Below are 13,151 nucleotides of genomic sequence, written 5' to 3'. Positions count from 1 at the left end.
CACAAGTAGGTGCTCACTAATTATGTGTCTACTGACTAAATGAAGAGTAAACGGAAGAGGGCAACTTAATAAGCAGGGCCACCAGAAGGGTTCTGCTCAAGTATCAAATATAGACACATCCACAACCCGGGAAAAGACAGACTGAAAATCCTGTTACATTTGTCTCTAGGACTATTGAGAAGAAGACCTATTTCCCAGGAGCTAGGAAACAGAACCCCTGAGAAAGGAGTAACTCATTGTCGCTTTGGTGAAGCTACTCATCAATTTACCATCCTAATTCTCTTTGCCCTGAGCCTGTATTTGCCAAAAAAATCTACCTATAAGTTGTATCCTAAGAAACTTGATACAAGTAAGCTAGTGCTAACAGTTGGCTATCTGATTAGATTTATGGGTGGTTACAACTATAAAGGTAAAATTTTATTTTCTTGTTTAAAAAATCAGTCTTTGAGGAGTTTGAGTAGTGTCCATTCAAATCTCCTGAAAAGAGGAATTTAGAAAATACCATTAGCTGAGCTAAGCTGTGAACTCTACTGCAACCCAGGATACATATGCTTGCATAAAACTGGGATGCTTGCATAAAACACGAGAGTCAGGGTGAGTAGAAACAATTGTCACAGACCACATATCATTTTGAAAAGCATGAAATGGAGATGTGCTTTCATTCTCTTCTCAACCTTTACCTTAAAAAACTCATGTGTTTACTTCTATGTATCAAATGTACACTTTCCTACTATGAGAACAGAAAAATGGATGTCTTCCTATAAGCTGACAACAAGGTTCTATCTACATAAACCAAGAGTTGCCTCATGAAATAGTTGTTTTAGCTATTATTTGTCAGAGAATAATGGAAGACTAACTCCTGCATTTAAAACTCAAATAAGTTTTTGGCAAATGTTCTTTATGATTTCTTTTTATTTGGGGCCTAGAAAATAATATAGTGTAGTATGGTATAACTTATCTAAGAATATAGCATATTAACCAAAAAGCTGCACTGCCTACAATTAAGAATTTAATAGATATTTTAATAATTTACCTTTGGCCAAATTAGGAGTTACTTGTAGCCTTGCTTGGGCTTCCCCGGTGACTCTGTGATAAAGAATCTGCCTGCAGTGCAGGAGTCTCAAATGCTGCGGGTTCAATCCCTGGGTCAGGGAGATCCCCTGGAAGAAGGCATGGCAACCCACTCCAGTATTCTGGCCTGGAGAATCCCCTGGACAGAGGAGTCTGGCAGACTACAGTCAACAGGGTCATAAAAAGTCAGACAGGACTGAAGTGACTTAGCACAGCATAGCCTTGCTTTAGAAATGGTCCATCTAGAATTCAGTTCAGTTCAGTCGTTCAGTCATGTCCGACTCTGCAATCCTGCGGATTGCAGCACTCCAGGCTTCCCTGTCCATCACCAAGTCCCGGAGCTTACTCAAACTAATGTCCATCGAGTTGGTGATGCCATCCAACCATCTCATCCTCTGTCGTCCCCTTCTCCTCATGCTTTCAGTCTTTGCCAGCATCAGGGTCTTTTTCAAGGAGTCAGTTCTTCGCATCAGGTGGTCAAAGTATTGGAGTTTCAGCTTTAGCATCAGTCCTTCCAACGAATATTCAGGACTGATTTTTAAGAATGGACTGGTTGGATCTCCAGCACCACAGTTCAAAACCATCAATTCTCTAGCACTCAGCTTTCTTTATAGTCCAGTTCTCACATCCATACATGACTACTGGAAAAACCATAGCTTTGACTAGACAGATCTTTGTTGGCAAGGTAATGTCTCTGCTTTTTAATATACTGTCTAGGTTGGTCATAGCTTATCTTCCAAGGACCAAGCATCTTTTAATTTCACAGCTGCAATCACCATCTGCAGTGATTTTGGAGCCCCCAAAAATAAAGTCTGTCACTGCTTCCATTGTTTCCCCATCTATGCACCATGAAGTTATGGGACTGGATGCCATGATCTTAGTTTTATGAATGTTCAGCTTTAAGCCAACTTTTTCACTCTCCTCTTTCGCTTTCATGAAGAGGCTCTTTAGTTCTTCTTCACTTTCTGCCATAAAGGTGGTGTCATCTGCATATCTGAGGTTATTGATATTTCTCCTGGCAATCTTGATTCCAGCTTGTGCTTCATCCAGTATGGCGTTTCTCATGATGTACTCTGCATACAAGTTAAATAAGCAGGGTGACAATATACAGCCTTGACGTACTCCTTTTCCTATTTGGAACCAGTCTGTTGTTCCATGTCCAGTTCTAACTGTTTCTTCTTGATCTGTAAACAGGTTTCTCAGGAGGCAGGTCAGGTAGTCTGGTATTCCCATCTCTTTCAATATTTTCCACAGTTTGTTGTGATCCAAATAGTCAAAGGCTTTGGCATAGTCAGTAAAGCGAAGTAGATGCTTTCCTGGAATTATCTTGCTTTTTTGATGATCCAGCAGATGTTGGCAATTTGATTTCTGATTCCTCTTCCTTTTCTAAATCCAGCTTGAACATCTGGAAGTTCACCATTCATATACCATTGAAGCCTGTCTTGGAGAATTTTGAGCATTACTTTGCTAGCATTTGAGTTGAGTGCAAATGTGCAGTAGCTTGAACATTCTTTGGCATTGATTTTCTTTGGGATTGGAATGAAACCTGACCTTTTAAAGTCCTGTGATCATTGCAAAGTTTTCCAAATTTGCTGGTATATTGAGTGCAGCACTTTCACAGCATCATCTTTCAGGACTTGAAATAGCTCAGCTGGAATTCCATCACCTCCACTAGCCTTGTTTGTAGTGATGCTTTCTAAGGCCCACTTGACTTCACATTCCAGGATCTCTGGCTTTAGGTGAGTGATCACACCATCGTGGTTTTCTGGGTGATGAAGATCTTTTTTGTACAGTTCTTCTGTGTATTCTTGCCATCTCTTCTTAATATCTTCTGCTTCTGCTAGGTCCATACCATTTCTGTCCTTTATTGTGCCCATCTTTGCATAAAATGTTCCCTTGGTATCTCTAATTTTCTTGAAGAGATCTCTAGTCTTTCCCATTCTATTATTTTCCTCTATTTCTTTGGACTGATCACACTGACCATCTAGAATTACTGCATCTAATCATGTCATATATTTTAGGGATTTGATCATTCATTTATACACATGGTTAAAAGGTGCAAAACAGATTTTGGAAGATTTTTTGACTCTCCCTGCAGATTTCCCCTAGGTCAACCTCTGAATGGAGGCTTTGATTATTTTTACACCAGGACATGTCCTAGTTAAGTTCCCAAGATTTCTTAAGAGAATATAGGACTTGCTTCCATCTCAGCTGATAACCTGTGTAAAATAGCAACAGAGCTAAACTTCAGGTTGTAGTCAGAAAATAAAAATTAACTCTTTATTGCTCTTTTTATTCTCTTCCATTTTCTACATTTTCTGCCTTTGTTATCAGGACAAAAATAAAACTTATTTTAAGAAAAAGAACCAACTGTATGAAACTTGCTGTTGAATTTATTAATTATAGAGATGCTATGGACTAGAAGATATTATTTAATACCTCACTGGTATCAAAAATATCATGAAATACAAAGCTTCTGAATGAAAATCTTCCTACTTGTAACTCAGACCATGTTACAAAATGTATAAGAAGCTGAGGATCTCCTCAAGAAAGGATAAATTTTTACTCTAATAATCCATGTGAATATTGTCACTGGTCAATATTGTCACTGATCGTCTGTCTAACCTTGTATATCATTTGACACGCAACAGGATCATATACTACTCTTGTGAATTAATTGCACCCTTTGCTCCTCTTCTCTTTGTGCTGATTTCTTTGGATGTCCTTTATGTGTACTATTCTATGTATTATTTATGCGTACTGTTCTGTGTACTAATGCTTCTCTTTCTTGGGGAAGGGTGAGAGAGCAAATAAACAGATAGAAAATATAATAAGTCTCTAGAATTTATCATCCTTGGGAGAACTAATAAAATCATCCTTCGGAGAACTAACAAAATCAGTCTCCTTTGTACTTACCTATTTTTCCCTTTCCATTTCCCACAGAATCTAGTATTTAGTATATACTCAATAAATAGTTGTGCTTTGTGTAGATAAAACACAGCAGAGTAGGAAAAGGTGTACGTCAAAGCAGTAAGCAGAAAATCCTAATTTCTTTTTTTTTTGGGGGGGGGACTATTTTCTTTTATTTTTTTATTTTTTATTTTATTTTATTTTATTTTTTTAACTTTATTTTACTTTACAGTACTGTATTGGTTTTGGCATACATTGACATGAATTCACCACTGATTCTAGCTATAAATTCTTATCATTCACAAAAGTATATTTCACTTATGAAGTTTCCTTCATCCATTAATTTTTACAAGAAGATAATTTTGCTCTGAGCAGCAAAGAAATAAAGCAATATCACAAGATTATACTTATACTAAAGGCTTTAGGAAAGCCCTAATAATTTTCATGAAATACATCAGCAACTCCAAGGAAAGAACTTGGACCACACTGTACATCCCTTTAGGACTGGGTTTTGTCATTTGCTAGGACAGTAAATTTGCTTTATCAGTTACAGACATTTTAAAACAGGCTAAATTCTAATATGTACAGATTTGTTTCACATGGTCTCTAGTTTTCCCCTGATTTTAGGAGTCTATGATTCCTGTGTAACCCTTCTATTTCCCAAGATATTTTTCTTTTGTAATGCAATCAGAGTTAAAAGTAGGAAGGTTTTTATTTGGAAGCTTTGTATTTCATGACACTCTTGATATCTTTCAAAATTTTTGATTGCCAACAATAAATGCCCTATTTTGAAAAGCAAAACAAAAAAACACAGAGATGAGAAGATATTGAATAGCTAAATGGTGGAGATTTTTAACTTGAATGGTAGTTTTGTGTAGATGTTCACATATACCGACTCACACATATACTTCGTACCTCCTCTTACTGAGTTCCTTTCCATATACAGTATGTCCATGTGGGTGTCTATTCAATACTAACAGTGCCTCTTATAACAGTGGATGTGCAAAGTACCTAAAATTTCTTGCCTGACAAATGCAATCGTTAGTACCATTATTCATTAATTGTAATTACTTTCATATAGCTTCTAAAGAGTACTCTTACACAATTTTAATTTAATTATCTATACTGTTAAAAAACTGAAAGTTTTTGGATGTTATTAGTGAGGCAATGTCAGGTAGGAAAACTATGACTGAAGTTTCTAACTCGCTTTCAACTACCAGGGGCCAACGTGTGTTTGTGAGTTGCTCAGTGATGTCTGACTCTTTGTGATCCCATGAACTATAGCCCACCAGCCTCCTCTGTCCATGGAATTCTCTAGGCAAGAATACTGGAGTGGGTTGTGATTTCTTTTGCCAGGGGATCTTCCTAACCCACGGATAAAACCTGGGTCTCCGCATTGCAAGCAGATTCTTTACCAGCTGAGCCAGTAGGAAAACCCACCAGGGGCTAATAGTACTAGTTTAAATATAAGTTGGCTTAAAACTCAACATTCAGAAAACGAAGATCATGGCATCTGGTCCTTTCACTTCATGGCAAATAGATGGGGAAACAATGGAAACAGTGAGAGATTTTATTTTCTTGGGCTCCAAAATCACCGCAGATGGTGACTGCAGCTGTGAAATTAAAAGATGTTTGCTCCTTGGAAGAAAAGCTATGACCAAACTAGTCAGCATATTAAAAAGCAGAGACATTACTTTGCCAACAAAGGTCTGTCTAGTCAAAGCTATGGTTTTTCTAGTAGTCATGTATGGATGTGAAATTTGGACTATAAAGAAAGCTGAGCACCAAAGAACTGATGCTTTTGAACTGTGGTGTTGGAGAAGTGTCTTGAGAGTCCCTTGAACTGCAAGGAGATCCAACCAGTCCATCCCAAAGGAAATCAGTCCTGAATATTCATTGGAAAGACTGATGCTGAAGCTGAAACTTCAATACTTTGGCCACCTGATGCAAAGAACTGACTCCTTGGAAAAGACTCTGATGCTGGGAAAGATTGAAGGCAGGAGGAGAAGGGGATGACAGAGGATGAGATGGTTGGATGGCATCACCAGCTCAATGGACATGAGTTTGAGCAAGCTCCAGGAGTTGGTGATGGACAGCGAAGCCTGGCATGCTGCAGTCCATGGGGTTGCAAAGAGTTGGACACGACTGAGAGACTGAACTGAACTGATAGTTCAACATAAAAGTTCTGATATTACAGTCTCCATGGATTCTACTCATGGAATGAACATTTCTTATTGCAGTGATCATTTGGTTGCAAACTAGGCACATTATTGATGACTCTTTGTTGCACACTGCCACTGTCTACACAGCCTCTGCCACTACTGTCCATATGCATTATCCCATCAGTAAAAGGCATCAGAATCATGGACTGGATCACTGGAAGAGATTCTCAAATCTAGTCCCAGGCTTTCAAGTAAATAAGAAATTTTTTAATGCAAAAATTGAAAACTGCCAAACTTGAATGTGCCTATTATGAATAGGTTATTTGAAAAGTGAATGATACATGTTAGGAAGGGGCCATGATGGGAAGAGGGACATTAGCAATATGAAGCTTTGGAACGTCTGTTTTGGAACAGTGTATAGGGAAAGAGGCAGAAGGTGTGACTTTCTGCAGATCACTGACCCTCACCATAAAGTGAAAGTGAAAATCGCTCAGTTGTGTCCGACTCCTTGCAATCCCATGGACTATACCCTTCATGGAATTGTCCAGGACAGAACACTGGAGTGGGTAGCTATTACTTTCTCCAGGGGATCTTCCCAACCCAGGGATCAAATCCAGGTTTCCCACATTGCAGTTGGATTCTTTACCAGCTGAGCCACAAAGGAAGCCCGACTGTCACACTGCTGCTGCTGCTAAGTCGCTTCAGTCATGTCCGACTCTGTGCGACCCCATGGACGGCAGCCCACCAGGCTCCCCCGTCCCTGGGATTCTCCAGGCAAGAACACTGGAGTGGGTTTCCATTTCCTTCTCCAATGCATGAAAGGAAAAAGTGAAAGTGAAGTCGCTCAGTCGTGTCCAACTCTTCGTGACCCCGTGGACTACAGCCCATCAGGCTCCACTGTCCATGGAATTTTCCAGGCAAGAGTACTGGAGCACTAAGCCAACTATAAATCTGGTGTTCAGAAACCATCTATGTGACACAAAGGCCCCCTCTTTCTAGTACATCATGATTCCTCTTAACCAATACTTATTGATTTTACCTGAGGAAAGCGTACCTAGGGGAGTGAGACGGAGGGTAGATTTTAAGACAGCATGTTATGATTCCTCTAGTATTAGACTCGTCATTTCTTTCATAATTAAACTCAGAATTGGTAAGCTTGGGAAGACCTATTGGGATTTTGAAGCCTGCCAAAATCTCTACTGTAGATGAATCTGTATTTTTCTGTACTTTTAGCTGCTCCATTTTGCATATGTACTTACTGTTTCCTGTGGGAGAACCACCTTGGTAAGAGCCTCTGAAGAAGGCATAGGTGTGCACAACTTCATCCAACAAAATACTGTAACTAGTACATTTCTTTAATGTTTTAAGAAGGCCTGTTAATTGTTTCTTTCCTTTTTAAGTCAGGAATGCTGAGAAAATTAAATGAAAAAAAATGTCTGGAAAAGAATTCAGTATTTATTTATTTATTAACTAGCAATTTGTAGGTATTAATTTCTTAGAGTTGTGAGCTTTACGTGACAATCATTGCTGGGTTAACTGTTCTTAAGATCACTATCAATTATTACCTAATTAAATGACTGTGTTGGACCTGCTTTTAAAGAACATCTGCGTTCAAAAGATTCATAAATGAGTCCTATCTAGTCTCTAAAAGACAAGCTTTCATTGCTATCAAAAGATGACTGAGACTCAAGGGAAAAGAAACTGAGTAAAGACAATGAAAATCTTCTTTTTTTCCTTCAAAAAACAGCAATGTGTAACTAGAGTGAATCATTGTTTAAATTAAATTAATAGCAGCCCAAAGGAGTTGTTTTTGCCATTTGATTCAGAAAACCCTGATTGTGTGAATACAGAAGCACAGTAGGAACTGGGCTGCTGGCACATTTACTGATGCAGGGACTACAAGCCATGTGTGCGGTGCTGTACTTAGTCGCTCAGTTGTGTCCAACTCTTTGTGACCTCATGGACCGTAGCTCGCTAGGCTCCTCTGTCCCTGGGGATTCTCCAGGCAAGAATACTGGAGAGGGTTTCTATGACCTCCTCCAGGTGATCTTCTAGACCCAGCAATCGAACTGGAGTCTCCTGCATTGCAGGCTGATTCTTCACCAACAAGCCTTTTAGGTAGGAGAGAAGGCAAACTTTGGATTTTACTTTTCACACATTGTTTTTGCTCAACTAGGAATAATCTCACTTTTCCATTGTGTTCACATTTATTTTCTCCTTTACTTCACCTATCTAATTTAAAAAATACTATAATCTGAGTCTCTCCTTTCATATTAAGCATGTTTCATTTTGTTTCTTAGCTTTTAAGATCTATGAGGCTTTAATGGCAAATATTGTACATATTTTATCTTCTATGGAATTTTAGGTCTTAATTGTCAATGGAGGAGCTCCTGCATTACACTGGAAAAATCTAAATCTAAATTATGAAATCCTAAGGAAAAAATTTTATCATCTCCTCCAAATTTAAAATTAATTGATGGGAAATAGTTGAATGTCATATTCACTGCCCTCAGCCTTTCCACACTTGCCAAGTTCCCCATGACTGTCAGCTCATAGCAATTGTTCATAGTATTGCTATGTTCATTTCTGCAGGGCATTAGCAAAACTGGTACAATTGTTTTCGTTTTTTGCTAATATATGTACATGTACCTGGGAAAGATAAAGAGAATTGTGAAAATCACACATCAATTTGTGTTCCCTGTGGAATAATCTAATCAGTTTTAAAATCCATCAGCCAAAACACTGGGAAGCAAATTCACAGATATTATAATATCTATTATCTTCTACAAACGGCTCATACATATTGATATTAAAAGCAAAAGATATAATCAGATAATTCACAAGTGCTAGAAGTATAAACAGTTTTAAAACCCATGCAAAAATGTTCATTTTCATTATAATCAGAGTAATACATATTAAACAATGGCCTAGCATGTTGTTAGTCATAACTTTCCTTCCAAGGAGTAAGCATCTTTTAATTTCATGGCTGCAATCACCATCTGCAGTGATTTTGGAGCCCCCAAAAATAAAGTCTGACACTGTTTCCACTGTTTCCCCATCTATTTCCCATGAAATGATGGGACCAGATGCCATGATCTTAGTTTTCTGAATGTTGAGCTTTAAGCCAACTTTTTCACTCTCCTCTTTCACTTTCATCAAGAGGCTTTTTAGTTCCTCTCCAGGAGCTGGTGATGGACAGGGAGGCCTGGTGTGCTGCAATTCATGGGGTCGCAAAGGGTCAGACACAACTGAGCAACTGAACTGAACTGAACTAGCATGTTGTGCTGATCAAATTAGTAAAGATTTATAAAACTGAGACCAGCTTGTTAAGGAGAAATGCTTCTAGGATGAGAGTGAATTGACAACAACCTTGGAAAAGCAATTTGACAATAATGATACTTAAAATGATCATCACTTCTTATTCAGTAATTCTATGTCTAGGAGTCTTTCCTAAGAAAATATCCTTAATATAGAAAAAGCTACAAAGTTGTTCATCCCTCTGTCATTTAAAATATAAAAAGACTGGATGCAACATGAACAATAAACAATAAACAAATGACTAAGTAAATTATAACTCAACTGATGTCACTGTGCATTCATATAAAACAGCTAAGCAGAAGATACCATGAAGATGCAGATGGTGATAATGTTAGTGAAAAACACTGAACACATGATTTTATAAACACCATTATTTTAGTTATGAAAAGCAAACTGAGTAGAATACAAAGAAGCAAAAGTTGGAAGGAAATACAACATAATATTTTCTAAAGTGATGGAAACTAAATTTTTTCATTTGTATTCCACACTTCTCCCACTTCATATATTATACATATCTTCTCTTATAATTGGGCTTCCCTGATAGCTCAGTTGGTAAAGAATCCGCCTGCAATGCAGGAGACCCTGGTTCGATTCCAGGGTCAGGAAGATCGGCTGGAGAAGGGATAGGCTACCGAATCCAGTATTCTCGGACTTTCCTTGTGGCTCAGCTGGTAAAGAATCTGCCCACAATGCAGGAGACCTGGGTTTGATCCCTGGGTTGGGAAGATCCCCTGGAGAAGGGAAAGTCTATACACTCTAGTATTCTGGCCTGGAGAATTCCATAGAATCGCAAAGAGTTGGACAGGACTGAGAGACTTTCACTTTTCTCTTATAACATTTATTTAAAGAAATTAAAAGTACAGTAAAGAATAAAGGAGGAATTATAGTTAACGTGGAGCAAAAATTAGGCTAATAAATGTGGATTCAATGCTTATAGTCCATTCCAAAGATGATCGTATTTTCACTGGCCTTTGCAAATTGTCATCACTCTGAAAGTTGATGATTGAATTGATTTCTGGGAAGATAATATAATGCCTAAAGTGTAAGGAATTAGAATGTTGTTACTTATGACCTGCTTTTTTTTAACTTTATTTTATATTGGAGTATAGTTAATTAACAATGTTATTAATAGTTTCAGGTGTACAACAAGGTGATTCAGGTATATATATACATGTCTCCGTTCTTTTCCAAATTCCTTTCTTGATTAGGCTGTTATATAACACTGAGCAGGGTCCCCTGTGCTATACAGTAGGTCCTTGTTGGTTATTCATTTTAAATATAGCAGTGCATAAATGTCAATCCCAGAATGCTTTTCTTGCTTTATAATTAAACTATGAAAAGGAATATGCAAAGTCAAGGAAAGATCCTCTAAAAATAACAAGTACTTTAAATGGGAAGATTATCAAGGAACAGGAGCTTCCCCAGTGGCTCAGCAAAAAAGAATCTGCCTGCAATGCAGGAGACCAGGTTCTATCCCCAGGTCGGGAAGATTCCCCTGGAGAAGGGAATGGCTACCCACTCTTGCCTGGAGAATTCCATGGACAAAGCAGTCCGGTGGGCTACAGTCTGTAGGATCACAAAGAGTCGGACATGACTGACGCGACTTAGCATGCATCAAGGAACACATACCCAATAGCTACATTTAGCTTTATATTATAAGATACTATCCAACTTTTTAAGACAAAGTAGGCAATTTATGCTCATTGATATACTTCAAATATGTTCTAATTATAAAGTTTATCTCACGCTTTTAAAATAATTGTGTAAACTTAATTACTTTCCAAACCTTTATTAAGTATCTTTTTGCTAGAGGCTTAGACATTATTATGTAAATTCTTAGGCATATGAATTGAGCAAAATTTAAAATGCCACTTACCTGTCATGCTTTTTTTTCTATGAGAAATCCTTATGTAGCCATAAGCAAGTATATGAATTAAAAATACTCCCGCAAGCTTTTTTTCTAAGTAATGTTGCTCTGTTGTTAGAAGTGTCAGTAAACTTTATCTGTACCTCAGTTTTTTCTCTCTTCTTAAAATCTTCTGCGTGTACTTTGTTCAGTTACAAACAGGAAATGTGGTGATGGAGGCTTCTAGAGTTTTGATCTGAAACCAGTAGGCTGTTAAACTTTTTTGTGAAACGTGAGAAGTAAAATCCCACAAGCCTCTGTACCCTGGCATTTGAACTTTTATCAGTACCTAACTAACGTTAAAACAAATAATAAAATCAATGTGTAAATTAGACTAGGCAGGATGAGATGGTTGGACGGCATCACTGACTCAATGGGCATGAGTTTGAGCAAATTCCAAGAGATAGTGAAGGACAGGGAAGCCTGGCGTGCTGCAGCCCGTAGGGTCGCAAAGAGTCGGATACAACTTAGCGACTGAACAACAACAAGGATTCCCCATCTCTCAGGAGAAAATCTAGGGATCTCCTCCCAAGTGAGGTCATAGGAAGACAAAATAAAATACACTAAACTGAGGAAGAAATGGTAAGAAGCCCCCAGGCATGCTCAGCTGTCGATTGTGTTATATTTGAGATGTCAGAGGAAAGGAAATTTTGGAACACTTACTTATCAGGTACCTTCTGTACCTAATTCCACTGGGAGATTGGGTGCCTGCCTTCTTTCCTGCCAACCTTGCCCCTGAAACATGAGTCTCTCTATCCAATCTAGGGCCACACTGTGACAAGCTCCAGCTCTCTCCTATCCTGGAGTCACAGTATCAGAAGTCCTTAAGTGTTAGTGTGCATAGTATGTTACGTAGCATTAGTTTAACATGCATATTCCTTAGCCCTGCTGAATCAGAATATTTGGAGTGCAAATCTGCATTTTCACAATTACCATTGCTTATTTTAATATAAGTGTTGTGGATAATTCTCTGAGAAATCCATACATATATGTGTGTGTGTGTCAGTAATAGCATTTTATTTTTAATGTTAGATAAAAAATTGTCTTGGTCATATCTATGTATACAGTTTGTAAGTATTTCTGTGTAAATATACCTGCTGCATATTTGCTTATGTGCTTATGCATATTTGCTTATGTACTTTGCCACTTTTCTTTAATTATAAAGTAATGACAAACCTGAATCCAGTTTATTACAAAAAGAGATGTACTTAAAGCTTTAAGAACTAAAACTTAATATAAAATTAAAAATAGGACTTTTGATGCACAAACTCAGAGCAGAGATATTAGGTGACTTGCTTTAGCTTAAGATTCCTGAGGGCAGGGAGAGCACTGATATCTGTCCGTAACACTCCAGCATCTAGAATAATGACTAGCACATTATAGTCTCCATAAATATTCTCACAATAATTGAATAAATAAAAGAATGTTAGTTTTCTGCTTTCTCCCTGCTCCATCACAGAAAAGAACTTCCCAGTAAATAAAATACAGTGCTTCTCTATTTCCTGGACAGAGTTAACTAAGCCATAACAAATTTTTCTACCTTGATCACTTTTTTCCAAAACACTGAATTGGCCAAAAATTCTTGTTAATCTTTGAATCAGAATTGATAAAACTGAAAGAAGTCATGGGGAATCCCTAGCCTAATCTTCTAAAAAAAGTTTTCAAAATATGTTTCATAGAACACATTTTGCTCTAGGTTTTCAAGAAATCCTTGGAAAAAATACTCCTTTAACAAATATATTTGGAAAAATTGTATATTTTCATCTCTATAGATGCATATTAGT

The 13,151-nt window shown here is 37.7% G+C and overlaps 1 protein-coding gene across 1 annotated transcript in view; it reads right to left on the bottom strand.

Annotated features, from left to right (window-relative positions):
- TRAT1 (T cell receptor associated transmembrane adaptor 1) overlaps positions 1-11,344 on the bottom strand; it is a 43,052-nt gene extending 31,708 nt beyond the window's left edge. The window contains exon 1 of the mRNA XM_068968371.1: positions 11,338-11,344. Coding sequence (XP_068824472.1) covers positions 11,338-11,344 — 7 coding nt within the window. The remainder of the gene's footprint in view (positions 1-11,337) is intronic.
- Positions 11,345-13,151: the final 1,807 nt, after the last annotated feature.

The sequence above is a fragment of the Capricornis sumatraensis genome, chromosome 1 (assembly GCF_032405125.1).
Source record: "Capricornis sumatraensis isolate serow.1 chromosome 1, serow.2, whole genome shotgun sequence".
Taxonomy (NCBI): Eukaryota; Metazoa; Chordata; class Mammalia; order Artiodactyla; family Bovidae; genus Capricornis; species Capricornis sumatraensis.
The sequence above is the reverse complement of the archived record's forward strand: the minus strand, read 5'-3'. Positions and strand labels throughout refer to the sequence as shown.